This window comes from Oryzias melastigma, linkage group LG13 (assembly GCF_002922805.2).
Source record: "Oryzias melastigma strain HK-1 linkage group LG13, ASM292280v2, whole genome shotgun sequence".
NCBI classification, from domain to species: Eukaryota; Metazoa; Chordata; class Actinopteri; order Beloniformes; family Adrianichthyidae; genus Oryzias; species Oryzias melastigma.
This window is the reverse complement of record NC_050524.1, coordinates 29,658,551-29,686,015: the sequence shown is the minus strand read 5'-3', so window position 1 is coordinate 29,686,015 and position 27,465 is coordinate 29,658,551. Positions and strand designations below refer to the sequence as shown.

The 27,465-nt window shown below is 39.6% G+C and overlaps 1 protein-coding gene and 1 long non-coding RNA gene across 2 annotated transcripts in view; one reads left to right on the top strand and one right to left on the bottom strand.

Moving 5' to 3' along the window:
• igsf11 (immunoglobulin superfamily member 11) overlaps window positions 1-21,187 on the top strand; it is a 168,604-nt gene extending 147,417 nt beyond the window's left edge. The window contains exons 4-8 of the mRNA XM_024277760.1: window positions 11,053-11,260; window positions 11,404-11,559; window positions 14,485-14,607; window positions 16,706-16,853; window positions 19,787-21,187. Coding sequence (XP_024133528.1) covers window positions 11,053-11,260; window positions 11,404-11,559; window positions 14,485-14,607; window positions 16,706-16,853; window positions 19,787-20,336 — 1,185 coding nt within the window. The 3' untranslated portion in view covers window positions 20,337-21,187. The remainder of the gene's footprint in view (window positions 1-11,052; window positions 11,261-11,403; window positions 11,560-14,484; window positions 14,608-16,705; window positions 16,854-19,786) is intronic.
• LOC118599510 overlaps window positions 1-27,465 on the bottom strand; it is a 155,151-nt gene that overhangs the window by 92,132 nt on the left and 35,554 nt on the right. The window lies entirely within an intron of this gene.

The following is a 27,465-nucleotide window of genomic DNA, read 5'->3' as shown; positions in this document are numbered from 1 at the left end:
GATCTTGTTGTGTTTTTAAACAAAAAAAGGTCCAGCAGCTTACTTGTTAGAATGGTTATTCATTTAAAAACCGCTGAACAGGTTTCTCACCTGAGACTGTCAATAGACTCTGTGCGGCACACGCACTCCAGGCAGAGCTGTGACGTCACTGCAATCTCTTTTTTTAGTGAATAAAATAAAAAAATACTTGATCTCATCCATCATCGTGTTTTTAATGACTTTTCGCGTGAGTTGGTTTGTGCTGGTTTGTAAATGATGATTTAATGGAAACGGTGTCATTTGGAAACTGTGTTTTTTCGAAATTCCTAGATTTTTAATAAAGTTTTGCGCAAATATAAATGGCGTATACTTGTACAGCGCTTTCTACCCTCCTTCGAGGGCCCAAAGCGCTACACAGTCACAGACCCATTCACACATTCACACACACATTCATACACTGGTGGTGGCTCCACTGCAGAACACTGGTGCCAACCTTCCACCAGAGGCAATTCAGGGTTCAGTGTCTTGCCCAAGGAAACTTCAACACAAGGCGGGAGTCGAACCCACTCGCTTCCGATCAGGAGTCGACTGCCCTACCACTGCACCACGGCAATGTGTGAATGTGGAATGGAAACACAGCTATTGAAGATTGAATCAAAACAAGCATTTTAGGACTTTTATTTATGACTCCACTGTGTTCTGATGATGTGGATGGTTGTTTTAAAAATAACATTTAAAGTTTTTTTTTTTTTTTATATAGTTCAAATGCAATGCATTGTGGTCTATATTTTATATTGGCCTACGTAGTGAGCAGTGATGCACACTAGTTTTTCATATAGACTTCTGGGAAATTTCTAGGACACTGGATTTAAGAATTGTAGATTTGGACAGCACTGCAATCTACAAATTATATAGTGCACTACTGTTATCCCGCTTATACGAGGGGGTCAGTGACCAGAGGCATGCATGATGCGGAACCCTCGAATATGCAGATCCCTCGAATATGCAGATCCCTCGAATATGAAGATCCCACGAAAATGCCGAACCCGCAAATATATGAATCCGCGAATATGCGGAACCCGCGGATATACCAAACCTGCGAATATGCGGAAACCGTGAATACGAAGACCCCCTGCGCATGTGCAACCGAAGGATGTCTGTTACCGATGCACGCTCTTTAAAAACACTTGTGATCATGCTTTGTAAAACATTTTTTTAAGAACATTAGAAAATTGGTTAACATAAAGAGGTTTTTTTTTCAGTCACAGCGTATTCTATGACAGAGATAAGGAGTGTCTCACTGTGCCTTAAAATCAGGAGCGCATGTTTCCTCCTTCTTCAAATAATAAAAATCTGCTGTGGATGATAATTTCTAGCCCACGATTATCAATATCAGCCGCTTCTGAGTCAGCTGATAACATTTCTCCATGCAGAGACATGGAAAGAGCGCTCCTATCGCGGAGGAGCTACCGGAGATACACCTCAGCAGCGCAGCATATTTTTTCAGATGCAAAAATGTCATACAAGCGTCTTGAGTTTTTTTGTGATGAACCGGAAGAGTCACGTGACTGAAAAAAAAATTGCAAATACGTAGTGAGCAGTAGAAGTAGGCATTTTGAAATGACCAGGAAAAGCTCTTGTACTGTCCCTAGTGGAATGATGATGAACTACAAGGCAGGAAACATGGACCGATTTAATTCATTTTTTTTTAAAGTTGATGACTAATGGTTTTATAGGGTTAAGCACACAATGGAAAGAGGACAAAATTCTATTTGAGTTTGTACATTTTGCTGAATATGACCTTCAAATGCAAGACTAATACGGATTAAATATAAATCCTGTAAAAAGGTTCTATTCGAGTGACTTTTCTTCAATTATTTGCCTTTACATTCACTAAATGTCAACATACATTCTTCTATAAATGACATAACATCATCTGTGTTTGTACAGTTACATACTAAAGGGGAATGATTAACAATCTGCGCAATCCTAAAGTAAAACAGTTCTAATAAGGTTTTATCATCAAGTCCTATACAATGAGTGAGTTGTGTACAAAGAGTTAATGGCTTACGGAATGGTGCAGGGTGACAGAACAAGCGCAAGGTCGTTTTAGGAGGATCCTGAGTGTCGCGGATGATTATAGTTGATGGTAAAAGCCATTAACAATTGCTGAACAGAGCAACTGCACAACTCACATTAGCACTTTGGAGAGCGCTCTTATGCCACTTAGATCTCTCTGTGCTCAAATCTGAATGTTCACAGGAGTCTGTCGGAAAGGATGAGGAGCCAAAAGCACGTTAGATTTTTTTTCTTCTTCTTCTGTGCAATTATGGCTGTTTGTTGTTCCCCCCAAGTTAATCCTGCTAATCCTTGATGCTTATAGTGCCATGTTGTGTAAGGCCTCGCCTTATGCTGTGCCGCCTAAAGCCTTCTCCATTGACTTTAAATTACAGCGTGTGACTTAATGATTCATGTCTAAATGTGGCAGCCAGGTGGTTTTGCTGCAGATGTTAGACGTGTGAAATAATTAACGCAAATGAGGCAAACTTGCATCACCGACATTAAATGGTAAACGTACATTTTCCTGCGTTAAATAACTATTTTAAAGAGCATTATTGAACTTGTGTGACTTGGGCTTAAACAGTTGCAGTTTTTCCTTTGAATATTATTTTCAACTTTTAGTATTTCTGACATAATATAATTACATTTAGTTTCTAATTTTAATAGATTTGCATGTGTTTTTACTGGTTTTTTTAATTTGATCTCTGACCTTGCTGCAGCTCACCAACTTTTAGAAATAATGGGAAAAAAAGTCTCTTTCATTAGGCTTATCATGATCATTGTGCTGTTGTTGTTGGGATCAAATGTTCAGCCCTCCTCCTTCTGGGCCAGTAAGTGTGAGATAATCTAGATAAACACATATCCTAACAATGGGTTGTAGCTCTAAAAATGCTAAGTGAATATTACAGTTATTTATACTCCTAATAAAACTTCTACGTTTACTCTTTACCTCCAGAACCTGTGAAATAAATCCCTGAAGCATAGCAACAATCAAAACAGCACATCTATTAAAAGTTTGGGAAGGGTTTATGTGGTGGGCCACGCAGGGATATAAATACCCTCAAATCCCTGCATCTACTGTCTTCTGCTCTACCTTCAGGTAGTGTAATATAGAAAGACACTAAAAGACATCTCATCATCTCTGAGCTGATTAAGCATTCAGAAAAACAAAAAGGTAAATTGAGGTCATAGTGAATCAGTAATGAAGGAATTCTGTTTGTCACTTCAACTTTTTGGGACGATTATATTAATACTAACTCAAGTTGTATTTGTTATTGTGTTAAAATATTGTTCTTGATGTTTTACATCCACCTTAACAAAAAATAAAGACGAAAAATGTTTATTGTGAGACATTTTTTGTGTTCAAAGGACAAACGATGTCACATATCTATGATTTTTAGAACTAGCATCCAAACATCATCTTATGAATAGTCGTTTGTGATCCCTAAATGATTGAAACAGGATTTCCGTGGATGTATCCCCCTTTATCTTGCTAAGATTACTGCTTTAAAAGCCTTAAATCGATTATACAAACTATTCCGACTGTTTAGAAGACAGTCCTGTGGTGTGTTAGTTTAGTAATTCTGACATAAAAGGTTTACACGCACTTTCGCCCCCTCAAATCTTTGGTGAAGTAGGTCCTTAGACTAGTTTTTCTTAGTCTTAGTCATTTATCTAGACCAATTACTTCTGCATACAAAAGTACACCTTACGTCGAAGTGTCCTTGGGCAAGACACCTAACCCCGAATTGCCTCTGGTTGGAGGTTGGCGCCAGTGTTCGGCAGCCACCATCAGTGTATGAATGGGTCTGTGACTGTGAAGCACTTTGGGCCCTCAAAGGAGGGTGGAAAGAGCTATTCAAATATACGCCATTTACCACTTACCATGCTTTAGTCACATGCACCTTAACGGGGGGCTGACCTGTTTTTGGATTGTTTGGGCCTTTAGAGGGTCTTAAACAAGAGGGGCTATTTCTTAAGGTATCGTAAGATGAGCGCAGGTGTGTCACACATTTCATGTGAGGCTCGTGTGGCCACCTCAAGGGACGTCATGAATATGCAACATACTATTTTCATTTGTCATGTGTTAAATGTATCATGCAGTATTGTATTATTATAATCTAAGTTACACGCACATGACGTACGGTCGATCTGTAGCCCTTATGCTACACTCTAGTCCAGGGATAGGCAACTTCAGGCCTCGAGGGCCGCATTCCTGCATGTTTTCCAACATACCTGGCTCTGGGATGTTCTAATTGGCTGGACACACCTGAACTTGGTACTCAGTAGGGCTTGGATATCTGGAAATTGTGTTACCTGTCCCCGCTCCAGTCATTACTGTTTGCTTACAAATGCAGCAGACAAGTAAATGCTTGTAGAAAGGGAAGGGTGATATATCGATCAAGAATCCATATACCTCTGTAAGGTATTAATCTTATTATTATTTGATTTATACATTTTACAGTATGTGGAGTGTATCAGAGTAACATGGACATCTTCAAAACATATATATAGATTATTAATGCATTTCTAAACGAATGTGTCTTAGTGTGTAAACTCAAAATTGAATTGAGTGGATCAAAAAAATCGGGAAAAAAAGAAAATCTGAGTTGAATTGAACCAGGCTCTGATTGATCGAATCGATTCTGGAAATTATTCCCGATACCCAACCCTATTCATTTCTCCTCCATGATCACCTTTCAAACAGTTGGTACTTTTAGACTGTTTTGAAAAGAACGTCACCAAAACGTCACAAGTTTGAGTTCCTGATTGGACAAAGTTCAGCTGTTTAGCATTCAAGCAGTCGAATGTTCAACTTTCATCGTCTGTTCAATGAATAATAATAAAAATGGAAAGTCTGAGAGCAGCACTCAATGCATTGCTATCACTAAAAATATCTTACGTTTTTGTCGAAACATAAAACAAAAATTAAAGTTACATTATTTTTATGGGTGAAATGTAAATCAACCACCAGCATTTTATGTTCTTTTATTTTTAGCATGTTGAAAATGACAAGTTGGTGTCAATATGTGACACAGAGGGTGTCCTTACACGTGCCCATATATGACGAGTTGGGGTGAGAATGTGTTGCCGAAACAGGCTTATAGGGTAACCAAACAGGGGAGTTGAAGGCTGACTCCACCCACAGCTGAAATTTGAAAACCCAGTGAGAGGGGCGGGGCTTGGGGGTGGACTGTTATCATTACTGGAGCTGCAGATCATGACGTGGGATTTAAATGGTTTGACCAATCAAGAAATTCAACTGTAATGCCTCTATTCAACCTGTAGGGGGCAGCATACAGACAGGTTTGATTATATTTTCAAGAATTAAACAAGTCCATTTTAATTTTTCAAAAAGTTGACAATGATCAACAGACATCAATTTTAAAGTCCCATTTATAGAGGTCAGCAGCCAAAAAAAGAGGTGATTTAAGGCTTGGTTACCCCAGGGGTCTGCAACCTGTAGCTCCAGATTCACGTGTCTCTTTTATCTCTCCATGGTGGCTTCTTGGCCAAACATAAAATAAGTGATAGAGACTGCTGATCCAGCCATGCTGACCATCAGAGTCAGCAGCTCCCTGCTAAAGGGTGCCTCACCAAAACTACTTAAAGAAAACAAATAAACAAAGCCTTAAAACTAAGACTACCAAGGTCCAACCCCAAACTAAAATAACAAAACCCAGCAGTGTAAGACTGCTGAGGACAAAGAGGGGAAAAAGAACAAAAATAAATAAATAAAAGAAAAGAAAATGATCTGTCGCCAACAGAATCCCCATATGAAAAAAATGTTCACCGAGCGATCTACGACTTTGTTATTTCCTGCACAGATTTACCAGTTTTTCACCCACAGACAGCCAGTATCCAACTGTAAAGACAGTTTTGACCAAGGCATTAGCTAAATGTTTCCTCTTGCAATGTTTTGTTCGCCTTCAGTCAAATAGTTATGTGGGATTCTATTTTACAAGCAGGCAGTTCTAACACTGAAACAAAGCAAGTGGGTGTTCTGGACACTTTTTATGCTGTAAAAACACAACAAAAATGCACCATTGTTCATACTCTGTCAAGCGAATCCTGTAAAACCAGAAGCAAAATGATAGATTTTAGTGAAACATGTCCATATTGTTTCAACATGTCTCAGAGGATAAAAAGAGATAACACTCGCAGCTTTCAGGCCGTAAATTGAAAAGAGCTGCAGGGGGCTCAGAGATTTATTCGAGCTTAACTTGGCTATAGCATATATGGCAGTGTCCCTTGTGTCTATATGCCAAAAGAGTTCTTATGAGGTCAGCTGATGTGGAAACAGGGTATGATTGTGCAGCTGGTGTGTGGTGGAGAAAATCTAAAGGTTTTCATGTGAGCATCCAGGATTGGAAGAGCACGGGGAAAGTTAGGATGTAGGGCGACGTGTGCAGCAGCTTGTCCTGTATCAGGATTTTCGGAGAGAAAGGATGAAACAGGGGTTTACTGCTGGGCCAACTGTGGGGCATCCAGCTAGTCCAGCTAGAGTTCTTAGGGCTCGGCGCCATCTGAAGGCCGGCCATGGCCTCTTTTTCTGTCTGCACACGGCCACCAAGCCAACCAGGTCATGTGAGCAAACGTGGTGGCTCGTACTCGTACATGCACATGATGTATGCGACTGGGACGAAAGCAGGCGACAGAGAGCGGTGGAACTGAACTGTTGAGATATTATCTTCAGTGTAAAGGTGCACACTCACCTACAGACGGATGTGTGTGAGGACAATTGATTGGATCAGTTACAGCGAGCATGCAGATTATATTGTTAGATCATTAGGAGTGGAGAGCCAGGTCGTACCAGGTCTTAGAGGAGGAAAAGGGAGAGGCAGATCAGGAGGAGGGAAGACTGGAAAGGCAAAACATCCAATTGTTAATCTATTTATGCACCAGACATGTGGCTCACTAAAGATCGTGCTGAACGTACGTTTTTGTACAGGCTTTAGCATTTATGTTCACACAGGTCTGTCACTACCTGATACTAGCACGTGTGCTCGATTGGAAGAAGCTTGGTGAATTTTGCTCCAGGCTTTTTCTTTCACAGCTCTATTCTGATAAATGAAAGACTTCAATTCAATTTTACTTATATAGCCCAATATCACGAAACAATTGTCCCATTGGGCTTCATGCGTAAATGTACAGAAGCAGAAGGTCGGTCATAAAATATAAACAATACCTGGTTGCTAAACTTAACTAAACAGACTAAAGAAAGCTGGTTATCCATGTACTTAGACCCTCCTTCCTGGACAGTAAAAACTCCTAAGAAACCTGATTCAGGAAAAAAGGGATACCCAAATACAGGAGAGATCCCATCCCAGGACGAACAGGCGATTTACCAGAACAGTTAAAGAAGAATTAGCTTATCTAACTCTACAACTACGTATTTAAATAGAGTTCAGCCAGATAGGACTGGGGGACAGGTGGGGGCGAGGTCCACGGCCAGGACGAGCCAGAGGCGAGGTCCACAGCCAAGAACGGGAGGACAGACGATCCACCAGGAATCTGAAATCTCTCCTGCTCCCCCAAAAGGGGAGTGGAAGAGATGAACAACACATGAATAACACTGCACCAAACAAGCACAGAGAACTAAATAAAACAAATAATAAAGAATAGAGGAGAGGTGAAGTAAATGAAAATAGAGGACACAACCAGTGAGGTGATGTGAAAATTTTTATCATATCAATATTAATCTAAACCTCTGAGAGCTACAGCAGATCAAGGGAATCGACCGCAAGGACCGCCTTAACAAACCAACCTCCCTCTGCGAAGAAAAATGTAACTTCTCCCTATGATCAGTTTTCAAACTGTTGGCACTTTTGTGACTTAAAAATGACCATCATGTCACTGCTATATTCAAGTCACTGTTTGGTCAAAGTTCAACTGGTTAAACTTTCAAAGTGTTCGATTGTAACACGTTTTGTACATAGAGCCCAAAACTTGACTTAAAACTGGTGTAGCGACATGTGAATGTAAGAGTTTTGAACGCGGAAGCCCAAAACGCACATTTGCATAGAGTTTTCCTCATACATTCTTCTTTGTCTGGAATAAAGTGTAATGCTAAAGTGAGATCGCCACCTAGTGGCCAAACTAAAACGTCCTCCAGGACAGGCAGAATAATTGTTGAAGCTTTTCCGTTTGAGAACCCATGTAACTCTGAATGCTATTAACAATCTTATTATAATTTCACTAATAAATGTTACACTATATGAACTGTATCAGATTAGTGGGAAAATCATCAATATATCTATATAGATTGATAATGTATTTCTAAACAAATGTGTAAACTCAAAATTGAATTGAGAGGATTGAAAGAATCGAAAAAAAAGGAATTGAATCGATTTTAGAAATTATTATTGATACCCAAGTTTGCAGACCCCGTGTGGACGTAGCATCAGGTCGCAGGTCCTGTGGTGAGGGTCCCCACACACTCTGGCACATACACAACTTTAGAATGGGTGTTAGTAAATGAGTCTACTCTGAGACGTACTTGCAGAAGGGATGCAGTTGCAGACTCTCATCACAGCTGAGGAGACGTCTATTCATCTGCACATAAGAGGACAAAGCCAGCGGACTGCACTCAGGAAATTGCAGCCGTGCAATTTACAATCGTTAGGCAGTGACTGGGGACACAGTCACACACACACGCCTGTACTTCTATCAGAGCCATCACTCCAGTGGAAGCACACACAAGAACACACTGGTGCTGGTTGTTGCTCTGGCTGTGCCTTTGAACCGTTCACTGAGGACTTTTTTTTTTTTTCTTAAAAGTGAATAGCCCCTCTGATTCCACTCCACGCCACCGTGCCAGCGCCAGTTATTCCGTGTGTGCTTGCGTGCGCATGGATTTGCGTAGCTCCTTCATCTTTTGTGTGGGCCCAGCTGAGGGGTGAGAGCTGTTTTGCATGTGGCTCGCCCTCACAAGAGAGCTGTTCAGGCTGAGCGTGAAGCTGGAGAGATGCTTCTAAGCAAGCCCATTCTTCATCGCTCCTTGATTAGGACCAGACGCAAGATTGTCTCAACCGCAAGCAGCGGAGCTTTAACTAGTCAAGAGGGTTGTGAAGCTACGGTCCCACCGCCCTCAGAAACGTGCGTTCAAGCGACCAATCCCAATAAAAAGTCTGCATAAACCTAAAAAAGTATGTGCACAGTTTGGACTTCTGTGTTCAAAACTCCTGCAATCATGCAAATGTTTTACTATTGTTTTCAGGTCTTACTAACAAACATACACATTGACAACTAAACCAGGGTGAATTTTGACCAATCAGGGACTTTGATACAATCTAGCCGTTTCAACCGATGATGAAGGAGAATTTAAAGTAACTTTTAGAATGAGGTTCTGCAACATAGTCAATATAATGCTAACAAAGACAGTTAACACATTTGTTAAACTTGTAGTTTTTAAATGGCTGTTGTAGAAAATGGTCTCACTTTAGATGTTAATGAATCTCAATAAGTATGTTATTAAAACGTATTCGATTTCTTGTGTTAATAAATGTCTTACTAATAAACACATTAATAAAGCTGGTTAAGGAATCTTATTATAAACTGAATCTTTCATATATCAAGAATAGAGCTGTGAAAGAAAAAAACAAGCTTTATAAAATTTCATGTCAACCATCTTCCAACTGTAGGAGGTGAACATGCGCTAGAAACCATTATTTTAATACTCAACTAATCACTGTTTTTTTTTCTCACCCCCCCGTCCTCCCTGATTAGTCAACTAATCACCGATATTTTTCCGATTAGTCGACTAATCTGTGACCTTCCCATTAGTTGACTAATCACTGATTTTTCCAACCCCCCACCGATTAGTCGACTAATCAGCGGCGACCCCCCCCTCTCAGATTAGTCAACTATTCACCAGTATTTCTCAGATTGATCGACTAATCATAGACCTCCTCCTCATTTGTCAACTAATCATCAGCACCCCTGCCATTGGTCGACTAATCACTGATATTTTTTTTCCGGTTAGTCGACTAATCGATTCCACCTCCCCCAATTTGTCAATAATCATCGGCGACCCCCTCCCAATTAGTTGACTAATCACTGAATTTTTTGATTGTTCGACTAAGCATCAAACCCCTGACCTAGATGAAGATTCCTCGTTAGCGTTATCATTCTCAGTTACAACATGCTTCTGTCTTTTTGGGGTTTTTTTGTTTCCCACTTTCAAGCTCCGTTGGCGTGTTTTATGGTCCCTGAGTCTTCTTACAACTTCCTGTGACATCACTACCGACCCGGATTAGCACTACTCCGCATCTGTGTCAAAGACAATAGCACCGTAATATTGAGATTTAAAAAAAACAAAAACGACTAGTCAACTATTAAATTAGCCGTGGCAATTTTAATAGTTGACAGAGTCATGACTAATTGCGGCAGCCCTAGTAAACAGTAGGAAAAGAAGAAGAAGCCCCTCCCTGCTTTTCCAGTGTGAACGCCACATACTTAAGGAGTGTTCAAAAATGCCCTTTCAGCGTGTTCTTCCAGGCTCTACTTGCTTCACAGATGGAATAAATAAGGTCTAGGGGTGCCTTTAAGTTCTTGCTGGATCTGATCTGCTGCCCGCACTCCTACTCAGATTTGTAGTTCATGTGTTTCCAAGTCAAAATGTTTTCAATTATGCATTCCATTTAGGAGATGCTTTTATCTAAAAAGCCTCATCCTAAAAGCTTCGTTTCAGTCAGGACTTTTCCCCCTGAAATCAACCCTCTGAAGAAAAATCACTTAAAAAAGGTTTTTTAGTTTTGCCGTCTGTCTGTTTGTTTCTTCTTTGCAAATAAAAGTTGCATTAGTTACTGTGGATTTCCTGCCTCCCAGTAGAGACATGTCTCCCTCTAGTGGCCACATTTGTGCAATAAAAAATCAAGAAAGATGCCCAAGAAGCTTCATTTTTGTGTTGTTATTTAGAAATTGTTTGATTTTAAAGAACAAATACTGTTTTCTTTATTCTCCCTCTACACTTCTTCCGCATCTATTGATCCTGATCTCATCCCATATCAGGTGATCATCTACCAGGGTGGCCAGGTGTTCAGTCTCGCCAACCGCCTCAACGGTCGTGTGGGCTTCGTGACCACAATGCCAAGCACAAGTGCCTCCATCTTCATTAACAACACTCAGCTGTCCGACACTGGGACGTACCAGTGCCTGGTCAACAACTTCCCGGACAGAGGGGGGCGCAACATCGGCGTCATTGGGCTCACGGTGTTGGGTAACCAGCCACACATTTGTAGACTTACATCAGCTCCAGTTGTGACATCGACCTCCCTGAAACAGATTTTTGTTTCTGCAATGAGTAAAATGTTCATTTGTGAAGTGGTTAACGCGACGCCTCCCACTCTCCCCATCTGCCAGTGCCCCCCTCGGTGCCAGCATGTCGAATCCAGGGCACTCTGGATGTGGGCAGCGACATCATGCTGTTCTGCAGCTCAGAGGAAGGCATTCCCACGCCGACCTACTCCTGGGAGAAGCTCGACGCCCTTCCCAGGCTGCCGCACAACGCCATGCAAGGTATTACAAACAAGCTGGCCGTCGGAGTTCCTTTTTGCCCCACCTTTGCTGGTAAATCTCACACACATAGTGGATCAGACCCCAGCTCCTCCATCACTGCCATCCACATTGTGCCAGACCGCCTGAAGGCTCTCCTCCACTGATCCTGCTGAGTGCTGACGGATGGATGGAATGACTTGTTTGAGAGACGGGATGCCTCACCTTTGTGGAGTTTTAATGCACCTTTCCTACCTCGTGCTGAACACCAAATCTGCACTGAAAGCCACTTTTAAAAACAAAAAAAGGTTTAAGACAAACAAAAACAATTAAATTTCAACTTGGATTTGGTTTTCAGCACCAGAGAGGTCCGCTTTAGTGGACTGTTCCTTCTATTTTCCAGTAGTGAAACAATTCTCATCACTTCTCTGTACAGCAGAATGAACTCAGTCAAATCACGTTTGCTCAAAGAAAATAAAATGCTAATTTGTCTTGCAAGAAGGTAAATTCTAATTAGAAACTCTTCTCCAACGGTGGATCTGATTTAGTTGGATACTAATTAATGATCTGAACATGTTAAAAAGCTCATTTGCATCTTCTGCAACCAAATAAAAACAGTCAAGCATCTTGAAAGAGGGAGATATACGATGAAATACATGTTATTTCAAGCAGTTTGCATGAATTTCCCCTTTTGTTGTATTTATTTGACCTTTGCTGTTTGCATGACTCAGTCCAACTGTATTCATGATGTGAGTCAAGCGACTAGAAACATTTACATTAGAGTGACAGTACTGTGCAGTTTTGTGATCAGAAGTTTTCATTCATCATCTGTTTTAAACCCTTTCTGTTCATCAAACCTTCGTGCCTTTTATTAGCAGGTTTTTAGCGCCATCTGGTGGTAATTTTACTGCATGTTTCTTGATTCCATTGCTATAAACTCTCTGCTTGCAGTTACAACCAGGGATGCCACAGTTATTGGTTTATACCAGGAATCTGCTACCTTTAAGGTTTAAAGAGCCAATTAGGTCAATTTTTCACTGACCACGGCCCAGTAGAAGCCACAAAGTCTTAGAAAAAAATAAAGATTTGTATTTACAGTATTGTCAGAATTATGATAAATATATTTTTTTCACATAAATAAAATGTTTTATTTTTTTTAATAAAAAGCAATTCCTAACTTTTGACAAAGTTTCACTTCTGTTCACTATAGAAGACACTGTGTCACAGGATTATGTCCTGTGTGACACAGTGTCATGCCCAAAATTGATTCAGCGATGTATCGCAATACTTCATTTTTAAATGCAGATATGGCAGTATTAAATGAATTATTTATAGGAATCCTTCAGCGCCTTACTTTTGTTTTATACCTTTTTTTCTTGTTCTGAAAAATATTTTATTGTGGGATTATATAAATTCGCTTCTTCCCACTCAAGCTATCAATCAAACTCTACTGACTTTGGTTTATAATCACAAAAAATGAATGAACCAAATGTGACATAAGGGTGTTTTATTTTTGTTTCTATTTTCTAATCAATGCATTTAATTGTTTCTGTAATGAGTTTGAAATAATTGTGTGTATTTTTCCTTTATTTTTCAATCTATGCTTGAAATAAACCAACCAATCAATCAATAATCAATGTATATAATATTAAAAACAAATATTATTTACCAAGAGAAGAGCACCATGAATTTGATTGGGTAACTTGTATATGCAGTTGCACTGCTTAACCCATAAGAACCCACATCAGTGTAACAGAAAAAATATCAGAAATATTTTCTGTGGCCAACTTGGTTTGTGGTATTTTCACATAATTTTATTTTAAAGAAAAATTAGATCTTTAACAATATGATCATTTGATCACGTGAATTTTGCCATTTTATTACAATGAATTAATATTCAGGTAAATATTTTTTCTAAGTCACTCTTTAAAAAAAATAGTAAAAATGGTTCTGTACAGTCTTAGGAAATATTGTGGGGATTAGAAGCAAAATATGATCGTATTTGTCAAAAGCTGTATTTCATCATGAAAATTTGGTTACATTTTGAAAATCAAACAGATTTTCTTGTGTGAATTGGTGTAACTCCCTGCCAGGATTGACACGGATCACGCGGCTCACACAAAAAATAGAAACGCTGCCGAAACAATTGCTGCACTGCCGGCTGAAGAGGAAGTGAACTACACCATAGATTAACTAAGGCGCCAAATAAAGTGGCCTCCGTTCCGCGCTGCTTCGCGGTGATTCTGAGGCCTATTTGAAACTGTGAATTAGTTGAATAAAGTTTGACTTATCTGACTCTTTTGTTTTGTCAAATGCACTGTATAGTTTTAAAAATAATGTATTTTAAAATAAAAGAAATAATGTTTTTAACTAGAGAGCCAAAAAAAAAAGAAGAGTCAAAGAGTCACATGTGGCGTCAGAGTCGCTGGTTTATACCATTTAACTGAATCGTGGGGAAAGTGAATCGTTGCATCACTATTGCATCACCATGAAAGTGTCAAACTCTTGTTTAGCTAAATTTACGCACTTCTTATCCATTGTTTATGACACCAGTCTTAGCATAAGCCGACTGAAAAGGTTTCTCTACTTGCTTATTAGCAATTTTCTTAGTCGTTTTTAATACACAAATCATTTATCAAACTTAAACAAAAATTGAGATTTGAACCAAATAGTCGAGAGAGTGAATTGTTGCATCCCTATTTTTACAATGTTTTTTTCCATGCATGTTTGTCCATGCAATCTGTCCGTCTGTCATGCTAAATTATTATTATTATTTTTAGCCTGGGAGTGAGTGCCAGCATGTTTGTTTGTTTACTGTGATGGATACCGCAAGCAACCAGCAAAACTGTCAAGATTCGGGTGTACCTGGATCAGTGACTCCACCGTGATGTTGACATGTAACCGCTGCAGTCACTGAGCTGACTCTGGGGCTCTGTCTGTGTCCTTCAGATCAAATGCAGGGCACGGTAACTCTGAGGAACATCAGCACCAGCACGTCAGGACTCTACCAGTGCACCTCCAGCAACACCATCGGCAAGAGCACATGTGTGCTCAACCTGCAGGTTGTGGCACGTAAGTAAACTTCTGACTCAGGAGAGGACAAACCGGAGGGGAGCAGGAGACTTGTTCTGTCCCAGCACTGAAAAATGAAAGCTTTAGTTGAATGTCTCTCTGCTTTAGTCTCATCAGGAATAAAAAACATTTTTCACATCCTCTTCACGTCCAACACTAGCAGACGAGAAGACAGAGGGCAGCTTTGGGTCAAGCTGTGTCAGATAGCTTGACAAGAAGTATCTAATTCATGTTTTTTATACATTTATTTATTTTTGTTGTCACTTTAGTTTTGGCATTTGACAGCAAGCTAGTATAAGAAATGTGAGTCTGTCAGATTCATAGTGCGGCTGTGAAGCTTTGAAAAATATGACCTGCAGACAGCAGAGAGATCCAAGCTGCAGGCCGTCTGTTCCTGTTTCTGCTTTACTGGAGTATTTTTGGAGCGCAGAAGATATTCTAAAGCTGCCAAACTGCAAACACACACCTCTAACTTTTACTGGGATTGTTGGTTAGTCCCTGAAAAAAATTATTCTTTTGTGGAACTGATTCAATAAAACGCTTAACTCAGTCAATTCGCTTTAAACCACAACACTCCTGATGGTAACAAAGCTTTGAGTATAATATTCATATGCTACGTTCAGACCAGGATCAGGAACACAGGTTCAAGTGACCACTTCCAATGAAAAGTCTCTGTAAACATGTGAATGCTAGGGGTGGAGGAAAAACTCGATTCAGTGATATATAACAATACTTCATTTGGCGATACTTGTACTGTTAAAATGCAGACATTACAATATTTATTTAATTATTTATGGGTGTCCTTTAGCTTCTTACTTTTGTTTTACTTTTTTTTATTTCATACTGAAAAATATTTCATTGTAGAAATCAGACAATTAAAAACAAATAATTACCAAAAGAAAACTCTAATGAACTTGTATATACAGTGCTTAGCTTTGTGATCATTAGATAAAATACATTTGACCATTTTATTACAATGAGGTAATATTCAGTGGGAGTTTTATTTAAAGTCGTACTCTTTAAAAAAAAAAAAAAACCCAAAAGTTGTTCCAGTACAGGTACAGTCTTAGGATTCATTGCGATATTTATCTTGAGTCGGATAACGTGAAATGTATCGTATCTTGAGTCAGGTATTGTGATATGTACCGTATCTTGACTCAGATATCGTGATACGCATCGTATCTCCAGTCAGGTATTGTGATACGTATTGTATCTTGAGTCAGCTATGTGATATGCATCGTATCTTGAGCCAGGTAGCCTGATACGTATCGTATCTTGAGTCAGACATTGTGATATGTATCGTATCTTGAGTCAGGTATCGTGATACACATCATGTCTTGAGTCAGGTATCGTGAAACGCATCATATCTTAAGTCAGGTATTGTAATATGTATCATATCTTGAGTCGAGGATCGTGATACGTATCGTATCTTGAATTGGGTATTGTGAAACGTATTGTATCTTGAGTCGAGTATCATGATACGTACTGTATCTTGAGTCGGGTATTGTGATATGTATTGTAGTACCAGACTCTTGCCAGTACACACACCAAGCTAGGTGTGTTTACTAGTAAAGACTAGTAAACACGCGTTTTTGGCTTTCACATTTAAGTCAGTTTTCAGGGGCTACATACATAATGGGCGGCTGTTGAATGCACATAGAAGTTAAACCAATTGAACTTTGACCAATCAGGGACTCAGATTTGGTAGTGACGCATTGAAGGCATCCTTTACAATTCATGGGAGTGCCAACCATTTGAACATTGATCACAAAGGAGAATTTAATAATTACGCTCTGTGCCTGGCTGGGATTGACATCAAGTCTTTCTATCAGAAAAGAGATTTGAAAGAAAACAGCTGGAGCGAGATTCAGGAGATTTTTTTACATTTAACACTAAGCTTCTTCCAGCTGTAGCTACATGCACTAGTGTCAGGTAGTGATGGAGTTCAGCGTGTTCTCAATGCGTATCACATGACCAGTGTGAACGTAACATAAGAGTAATTTAAACACGGAATAGGTGATGGATACAAATGTGTTTTCTTCTGGATCCTGCTCTTAATCTTGTTTCTTGTCTGGATGCATGTGTGTCTGCCCTGCAGCTCAGCCACAGAGTGTGGGTCTGATAGCAGGAACCATTGCTACAGGAGTCCTGGCCGTCATCATCTGTGCACTGCTGGTGGTGGTGACGCTGTTCTACTGGAGGAACAAGAACAAATATGACGAGGAGGAGATCCCCAATGAAATCCGGTTGGTTTCATTTCTCCTGGTCATATCACTTTAAATAGTTTAAAGAAAGGATTTTGCAAGTGTGAAGGAGAGACACAAGACTAGCAATGTAGTTTAATTTACAGTTTATATGCATCTAAAATGATTGAATTAAATATAGACATTGCTTTGAAGAGTTGGGTGTCTGAATTAACACGCTTAAACTGAAATGCAGTATTAAGTTGTATTCTGGATAGAGTAAGGATATAAATACTTTAATGTCCCACTCTAATAAACTTGTGTTTTTTTATTCATGGTGATGCCGTTTTTGGCCAAAATCTTAAAACTTGTGTCGTTCTCTAGGACATAGTTTCTGCAGAGTAGCAGGAGTTCATTAGAAATTCATCTTTGAGTTGTAGGCGATACTGTTGCTGCAGAGCAACTTACCCCTTCCCCCTCCCCACTGCTGAGAGCTCTCTGTTTACACTCTCTCCCACTAGCTTACAGCCCCTCAAAGCTCAAAGCTGTTATCACAACAAAACCAGTGAGCAATATCGGAGCTATCCAGTGTACAGTTCTGATCCAGATTCCAGCTCAGATGAGGAAAACAAAGACGTTCATGGATCTATTTGTTTAGAGAGTGGATGAATCAGAATGGAGCGGAGCAGGAAGTTTGTATTTTTTGTCTCAAATACAACTTTTTTCAAACAACATTTTGTTGTCTGCTCCTCCTTCACAACTATTTAAATAAAGAAATGTTCAGGAAAACAATTTGAAGCTTAAATTTCTTTTTATAAAAACACCAAAAACTCTATTTTCAACAGACTGAGTCTTTAACGATGCATTATAGAACATCTCTCTGATGAAACTGTTCGGTTCGGCGTGTTTTCTAAAAGAAGACAGCTATCGATTGCTAATAAACTTGCCTTATTGATGTTTTGGGCGGCGTGGCGCCTGCTCTGTTTTACAGATCAGAGAGCGGCTGCAGAGGTTGATCCAGGCAGAAAATACTGTCCAACTTATCTGGCTAAATCTGCAGTCACTAAAAAGGATTTAGAGTTTGAAGCTTTGGGTTTCTTGAGTTTTCAGGCAGTGTCTTGTTTTATGATCTTTTCCCGGAGTCTGTAAAGTTGTCAGCGGTTTACACACGCTCTGATTTTATTCTGAGGTTAGTTTAAAGCATAAATCGTCTTAACTTTACTATATTTATCACTAAAGGTAGGGACATTTTGTTTCTTGGCGACAAAAGGTAAGCTGCTTATTTATTGTAACAGTTGTTAAAACCAAGAAACACCTAAAAATGTCTTTACTTTAAAATAAAATAACACTTTTAGACACGGCTACAGCTTCAAACACCCATACCATTGGATCAATAGGGAATATCCATAGGGGTATGGAAACAATTTGGATTCAGCTAAGCTGTGAGGCAGCAGAACTCCGTCACAGCCCCCCACCCCCACCCACCCACTGAGTTTGGTTTAATAATTTAAAATCAAAGTGGGCTGCCACTGATCCCGGATGATCTTGGAATGAACATGAATAAATAAGCAGCGGTTAAATTCTCAGCAGGACTTAGCGCTGAATCTGCTTTATGTCCTAATGGTCTTCCAGTGAGATTATTAAGCACTTGGATTAAGTCTTTAACAACAGGATAATTGGTTTTGTCTTAGTCAATTCACTCCTTGAATAACTACTCTTTAAAACACATGATATTTGTTTGGATTTTTTATCTTTAGTTGGTGTTCTTAGCGTGTTCTCATGATTTTACAGATGATAGATGACAAATCAAGAGCAGATTTGTTGTTTCTATTTGTTAAATAGAAAATATGCTGGGCGGGGGGCACAAACTCCAATCTGGATTAAAACGGTACAGCTGGATAATATGATATTGAAGATGATATTGCTTATATATGTGTGTGTGTGTGTACACACACATATATAAGCATTTTGCATCAAATTCATGTAAATCGCCTCTGTTTTAACAAGCGCTAAAGTAGCTGCTTGACAGTTCTCCAAAGGTGTGTGAACCTGAAGCTCCCGCTGCCTGTGGGAGGAGCTCCTGTCAATTTTTTTTTTCTCAACTTTATCATAGATAACCCGAATGGAGAAATATCTGGTTAATTTAATTTTAAGAACATGTTTCTGTTCTGGGTTCAGAGAATCTCCCAGTTAGGATCAGCCATAGCAGCAGCCGTCCCGCACAGGAGAAGCTGCTGCTCCGTAACAGGGACGCGTGCCGTATGGGGATGATAGTACGGCAAGCCTAAGGGATCAAAAATCACCAGGAAAGCAGACACAGCAGCACCACCTTTTACGGATCACAATGATTTTAAATATTTAAATGTTCCCAGAGTTAGTTTCAGTTAGTTAGTTGTTTTTGTTTTACTGATCCAAAAAAATGATCCCAACCGTGACCCTAAAACCATGACACGATCCGAACCGTGAGTTTTGTGATAGGTAACACCCCTACTCTAATCAGGGGTCTGCAACCGGCTGGTACTGGTAGGATATTGGGACGCACACCAGACCGGTACCGGAACCCAAACCCTGTACTAGTTTCACGTCCGGTTCTGCGCCCAAGGATCGGGTAACCCTGATTAAAAGTACGAGTTGGGGACACCCAAAACATCATAAAGGGACGCGGAGGGGGCCCGAACCAGGAGTCCATACATGACGAGTAGGGAGTGAGAATTTGTAGCCGAATCAGTTAAGTAATTCAGAGGCTAATTTCCAATCCGCTCCTGCTGCTCTGTAGAAACTATGTTCTAGAAAACGACAGGCTGTTTGATTTTGGCCAAAAATCCTATAATCCTTTTAGAATAGATCGACAGAGGATCGGAGTGAGACTGTCACCGTCATAGAGTTCAGGTGGATGTTTGTGTAAGCTGGCAGAGTGATATGACAGGTGTCACTTTTTAGAAGTTTCAGAAAAAATGTTTGACTAAAGTGACCAAACTGTCATTTCTCCTGAACAGAGAGGACGATCTTCCGCCCAAGCGCTCGTCATCCGTGAAGGCTTTCCACGCAGACGCCTCCTCCTCCGAAAATGACACTCTGACCTCCACCAACACTTACAACAGCCGCTACTGGCACAACCCCAAAACCAACTACGACACCAACTCCTACACCCGTTACAACGGAGACACTCGCCAGACCTTCTCCATGGCCGCACCCCACGGGCCGCACGGACACGTGCAAACCCAGAACGTTGGCCACGGCCCGGCGGTCACGGCCCCGGGTTCCACGCCGCTCACCCGCCACCCCCCGCCCACGACCACCACGGCGTCGTTCGCCAACGGCAGCCACACCCTCCCCCCGCCCAAGACTCTGGTGGTCACCTCAAACTCTGCCCCCTCCCCTCCCACCATGGTGCGCAGCAACGGCTCTGTGAGCCTCAAGCCGGCGGTGACGTCAGCGCACGGCCAGCACACGCACTCCTACGCCGTGAGCCAAGCCACGCTGGAGCGGATGGGGGCGGTGCCGGTCATGGTGCCCGCCCAGAGCAGAGCAGGCTCACTCGTTTGAAAAAATAAAAAAGGAGACAAACGACACTTTGATAACAAGACTAAATGAGCGTGTGATGTTTAAAAAACACTACTGGGCTGAAACAGCCCGCTGCCCTTTACAGCTGTGTCTTTCTCTATGTCTTTACCTTTTTATCTCTAACTAACTGGCTTTTACAGTTTTACAGAGTTCATTCAATGCCAACTCCTCAGAGGACTGATCTTGCATTGCCCCACGACGGGTTTTCTCCTCCTGGATGCAGCAGGAGAACGTTTCTTTAAAACCCTCGAATGATTTTGCAAAGAAAAAAAAAGTCCACCTCAACTTTGATTTATTTAGGGCTGGATCATTGCAACGGTTGTGTGTTTTTTGGTTTTTCTCCGAAGCAACCATCGTGCGTCCACTTGCATGGTTTGCATTTCCACATTATTGTCCTTTTTCTTAAGTATGTTGGTTTTTCTCCTCCGTTCTCAGTGACCTAAAAGGTAAAGAATGTTGATATATGGTAACCAAAAGCAGAAGCGTGTCAGAATGAAACTATTTTAAATGGCCTTAGGAGTCTGGAATGAAAGTTACTGAGTGCAATACACTGCAATTAGATCTATTTTCAGAGCAAACTAATATCAAAACCAGTCTTACTAATAACTTCACAACCTACTTTTTATGCACAATTTATACTGCTGTTGTATCAAGATGAGAAGTGCTGGCTTTGTGATGCCAGAGTGAAGCTGAACCAGCTGCTGGATTATGTCTTTGTTCTTTCCATCCTTGCTGTCGTTTAAATCTGATTTATGTCCAGTTTGTGCTGCTTTACAAGGATGTCTTATTAAACAAATGCTTATAGAGATACAAAGAGGCTATATGAACCCACATCTTCTCATTTTGTTTGGTTTTTATACTGTACATATGTCAAAAGAGGCTAGATTTGAAATATCAGAAAATACATGACACTTCTAAAAACTAAAGTTTTGAGTCTTAAATTCAAAGCTCTTATGGTTCTATTTTGGCTGGATTTGATAACATCATTTAAAACTGTTATGTATATACATTGCGCCATAGTTTCTTTTTTTCTTTTTTTTTTTAAAGAAAGCAAAAAGCAAAATGTCAGACATGATGAGAGTGACTGATGCTTCGTTCATACTGGGCATTACACCTTTAAGATAAGATGTGTTCACATGGTGTTCACACTGGACAAGCATGGAGGGGCTTCTTCTTTGTTTCTATTTTACTTGTCCGACACCTACAGCTGGAAGAGAAATATCAAAGTGGTGCAAATCTGGTGAATCTTTATAATTTCACAGCTCTATTCTGATATATCAAAGACTTGGGCCGAGTCCGAATTGCTCCCCTATTTAGACTTCCAAATGGAGAGTTATGGAAAAATAGTGTCTTTAAATTCAGATGATACTCCAACATCATCAATACCTGCCGGTCAGCTACTTTAGCGCAGAGCTTCCAGTGCTCGGAAATGCATGACAACAGCGGTTTTCTAACTTGCTGCTAAAACACAAAAACATATTACAATTAAATGTAAACTTGTGTACTTCAGAACGCATCCAGGAGAAGATAAGCACGTTGCAGCACAGCGCAACGTGGAACACTCTTGTGGCGGAGGGCCTTGTATCCTCCATGGTGACGATCAGACCTTAAAATAAGTATGTCTGACAACCCTACCCCTTTACATGCCCCTACAATTGTAGGGAAAAGCTGTAGGGGTGGGGAAGATTTCGTGGAATTTCAACACATTCTCGTCCCCAAGTCATCACATATTGACGTTTGGTTCAGGATCACTCCTTTATTGATCTTTTGGGTGTCCCCGACTCGTCGGTTTTTGGCATGCTGCCTGTCCCAAAATCAAGGGTCTGCAATTTTCTGGACGGGGTACTGGACACAGACCTGTCCTCGTGACGAGTCCAGTACCTGTATCCAAACCAGGTCTTGGTTCGCGTCTGGTACAGCGTCTGGGCCTGGTTCGTGTCCGGTACTGGTTTGGGTCCGGTACCGCATCTGGTACTGCGTCCAGTGCTGGTTTAGGGTTGGGGCACTGTCTCTGGGATGTGTCCGGTACCCAAACCCGGTACCATAACCCGGTACACATTCGGATCCGGTACGGCATCTGGTACTGCGCCCAGTGCTGGATTAGGGTACCAGTGTACTATGTGTCCTGATACTCGACCAATTCTTGTTTGTGGCCCCGAGGTTGTGGACCCGTGATTTAATGGAAACAGCATAAAAAAAAACCACAAGTCGGGAACACCGAAAAGCCGTGTTTCCAGCAGTCTGGTCCGGAATGAGTAGTACGGGAGAGACCAATTATTTCTGGCAAGCGTTTCCACTAAATTAACTGAGCGGTTTGTGTTAACGGCGCATGCGTGGAGTAGACCGCTAGCGTGTCATTGCGTCATTGTAGTGCAATGACTAGAAAGCAACAACAATGGAGATCATCCAGCAGCTCGTCTTTTTCTTGTTTTACTTTTTGTTCATCGTGTATAACAGGAATTTCATGTTGTTAGAAAGACGATTGTGGAGGACTAAGAAGAATACTGCCGTAAAGAGGAAAATGGAACTGCTAGCTTAGTGCTACATTGGTGCTTTCTAATGTCATCATCACTTTCTGCCAAATAGCGGGTGGGAACCACAATTCTGACCCCAACCGTCCTGTTCCATTTTTCTATGGACCTACAACAGATGAGGGCCCTCAAGAGGTGCAGGTCGTAAATGTTTAATGCGTCCTTTTTAACAATGGAAACGCTCTAAATACCGGATCGATCCGGTTTGGACTGCTCGTTTGAAACAAGGCTAAAATATATATATTTTTTTAAAGTGGGGGGGTCCTTTACCAAAAATCAATATGTGACAAGTTGGGAGTGAGATCTGATGGGAATTCTGGACGGGAACAACCACACTTATTTACTCCTCCATGATCAATTTTCAAACAGTTGGAATTCCTAGAAATTAAAGTGTACGTCATCCACATGCCACTACCAAATCCAAGTCTCTGATTGGTCGAAATTGGATCTGGTTCACACTTTCTGTACGTAGAGCCGGAAAACTTGCATTCAAACTGGCGGAGCAAAACACAAAAAGTGCATATATGGGCGTTTATATGGACTTCTCAAAGGAATTGGTCTCTATAACCACGTTGCCGAAGGCGGCGTGAACGTAGCTTCACACCAACGCCGTATGTGTGACAAATCTGCCTCTGAAATGCACTGTTTCTATTTTATTCAGAGAAATGAGAGTCTCAAGGACATTATTCGCGAATGTTTTGACTTTCTTTTTGCGTGTGTTTGTGTGGACCTTAAAGAGCAATAGTTCATGTTTTTTTTAGCACTTTCTTTATTACAGAAGTGGACACTGCTTGCATTTCAAAAAATATGAAAGGCAAATGATCTGAATTTATCTCTTTAACTACTATATTTTAATATGCATCTATTTTAGGACTGATAACTTTAGATAAAACATTTGGGAAACTGCTAATTAAATATTTAATATAAATTCTAATTAAGTGCAGCAATAAGTACCTTAGAGACCCACTCTGATTATTTTTTTAGATCTATTTTCAAATTGTTCCCAGTGGTTTTTTCATCATGATTATGCTGTTTCTAGCCAAAATTAAAAAAAAGGAAAGAAAAAAAAATGTTTTTGTTGAACATGGTTTCTGCAGAGCAGCAGGAGTTTATTAAAAAAATACCTCTGAGTTGTGGGGAGGACTGCTGGCATGGAGTGAAGCTGCACTCATCTCACAATTTCAACACACAAAAAAAAAAATACTCAGAAATTCAACTTTAAGCTTAATTTTCTTTGCACATGTCCTCCATCATCAGAAAAAATGCTATGAGAAGATGTTAGAAACAGAATCTTCATTGGAGTGGGTTTTTAAGATATGTCACACAAACACATGCTGCTGTGTGCAGCATGTACAAACCTGAAGAAAATCAAATGAGGGAAAAGGAAATAATAAAAATAAAAGCCAGAAGTCTGGGATGTAAAAATTAACGTGGAATGAAGTAAAAACAAACAACGATTTGACAAAAATTGTAGCTTTCTGTTGTGTACGCCTTTCATACATTATTTTTAGGGCTGGGTAGATAATAATTTCCAGAATCGATTCGATTCCGATTTTTTTTACATTTTTTTAATCCACTCAATTTGAATCAATTCAATTTTAAGTTTACACAGTTTACACATTTATACAGTTCACATACTGTAAAATGTATCAGCGAAATAATGAGATTGTTAATATCATCCAGTGTTACATAGATTCTCAAAAGAAGAAGTTCGAACAAAAATTTTCAGATCATTAACATTGTAAACATTGTTCTGCTTCTCCTAGAGGATGTTTCTCAGTTTCACCACTAGGTGGCGATCACGCTATAGCAGTAAACTTTTTTCAAGAAGAAAAAGCAAAGAATGATAAAAAAAAACTGTGTTTTAGATCACAAATAGTTCCTTTTAAAAATATTTCCTTAAAAAAGTTTATGCCTGTGAGTTTATAAAGATGTTCATTTAGTCAGTAATGTATGTTTACATCAACCGAGTGTTAGCATTAGCCGTTTTATGGGAAATCCTATTATACGCTAGCATTAAGCTAGCAGACTTTAGCTTTATGGGCTAGATCAATTTATATTTTTATGGATCGATTATTGATCTTATTAACCTTAGATCGATTCAAATCAATTTTATCAACCCAGCCCTAATTATTTTCTCTCCAACAGGAAGTTCCTCAAAAAATCTAGTTTTATCAGCATGAGAAAATATCATAATTGACTATTTTCTTTGTTTGCGATAAAAACTAAATATATAATTTAAAAGAAAATTGACTCTATCCAGCCAAGCAAACATTTTAAAAGTTTTTAAAAATTATAAATTTATATTTTAATCTGCCATGAAAAGGAACAATTTCATGTAGATGGAAAATTAATGCTGATTCTGTGTTAATAACATGTCCAACTTTTTGCAAAATCAAGAAAAAGGAAAAAATATAAAAAGTAAAACAGTAACTTTGCATTTTTAGACAAATCTAACAACAGGGTAACTGGTAGAAACACATAATACGGGCGTGAACCTTTAATCTTTTAGAAGAATGTCATCAACTTATATCATGCTAAGGAAAAATGTGATAGATTTACATTTAAAAATTAAATTTAGCCCATTTGTGTTTAGCATATCTATCTTACAGTATGTTAGGATGGAGCATCAAAAAATAAACACGCCTTTTTATTCAGTAAAGCTGCCCTAAATTCCTTCTTGTACATTATTTTGACTGAAAACGACAAATATCGAGGTCCTTTTGTCGGTAGTACAGCAGGAGTCAACGCTGGTTTTGCATTGCTGTCACTCATGCGGATCTTGATCAAACAGCAGTTTATGTTTTTCCTCAAATGTCTTTGAGCTACAGTTGTTAAAGTCTGATCGACTAAGCAATCCTTCACTTTCATGAACAGATTTGTGCCTGCTCAGATAAAACTCAGGCGTTTTTGAACATCTCAACATGTGAACAGGCTCAAATTTTAATAAAAATAATTGTTTTCATTCTCTTACACTGTGAGAATAAGAGACTTGATTGATTTAAGAGACTTTTTCTGTAATACAGGAGAGCGGATGATAGTTGTGATGTTCAGAGTGTGAGTTTAACCCTTTAATACCAGTGTTTATGTTCTTTGATTTACTGTAACTTTTTAACCGTTACCGTGATCAACATAATTCCAGTAGATTGTGAAGGAGAAAAGCGGCTCACGCCGCTTTTCTCCTTCACAATCTACTGGAATTATGTTGATCGTCTTATTGGTTGAAAAGTTACCATATGTTAAAGATTTAGTTTTTGAGCGTCACCTGCGACGTCTTAGGTGTTAAAGGGTTAATCCTTCGGTGTCCCTGACTCAAACCAGCTCCAAACCTTTAAAAAAAAGCCTTTGTTTTGTTTATATTCCAGCAAAAATGGCCGACTCCACAGACTTTTGCTTTTGGCTCCTCCCCCGTCCTCTGTTGTCAGGAGCAACGGAAAGAGGAGAGCACAAATCTACGGAGCCTTTCACTCAGATTTCATGAACATCTCATCTTCTACTCTGGCGAGCCTGGCCAACAGTTTCTACGGTGGTCTATGGGATGTGTCGATACATTAATGGTAAATACATTGCCAAGGGTAAAAGCCAACCTGTAAATATGTACAGAGATCAAAAGCAAAAATGTACATTTTGTTCTTACTATATGATTGACATAGGACTATTAACTCTGGACTTGTAGTGAATAAAAAAATGTTAATACATTTGTTTGTGTGAGTCTATATTCAGTTATTTTGGTGAATTTGTGTGAAAGGGAATGAAAAGTTGAATTTCCAAAAGTTATTTTGATGTTTTACCTTCTAGAGGTACTGTGACATCTACTATCTACTACTTTATTAAAGTGGTCACTGCTAATCTGAAGCCTTAAGATAGCAAAGTTAGAAAAAAATAAAACATATTTGAAATGATTCTTTTCACAGAAAAGATCCTTTGACTTCAAAATAAAAGAAACCTGCTTTTAACAGATAAAACCAGGAGTTTTTATTCCATATATGGATTTATTGGGAAACCATAAAAATAATATTGTAGAATATTAATCAGTTGTCTGATGTTACACGGATACTGCTAATAAAGTTGTTCAAATGGTGAATTCACATTTATGATTAGATTTAGATAGTATTTTTATTTTTGTATTTAATTGTTACACCTTAAAACTTAGATGAGGCTGACGGTGGTGTTAGCGCTCTGGCTGGGAGGGTCCCCGGCTGTGCAGACAAGATGGTGGCTGAAAATCATTAGCTGGTAGAATCTATGAAAACATTGATATTGGTATCGATATCAGTGATACTGACCAGTATCGGATCGATTCCCAAATGTTCAGTATTGCCCAGTCCTAGCATTCACAGGGGGGAGGTCCCAACTGTTAGCATTACCAACAACCAATTTATGTGCTCAGGGGAAGGGGTTTGTGTGTGGGTCTGGGGGAGGGGACTCTTTCATTTGTGTGCCTAATTTTATTATTATTTATAATAAATTATAAATAATATAGCATTATAGCATTATTTATTTTGTTTTAGTGTAAAACCTTTCGTGTGTGTTTTTATTTATATGAAAAGTCCTATATAAATAAAGATTGATTTGATCTT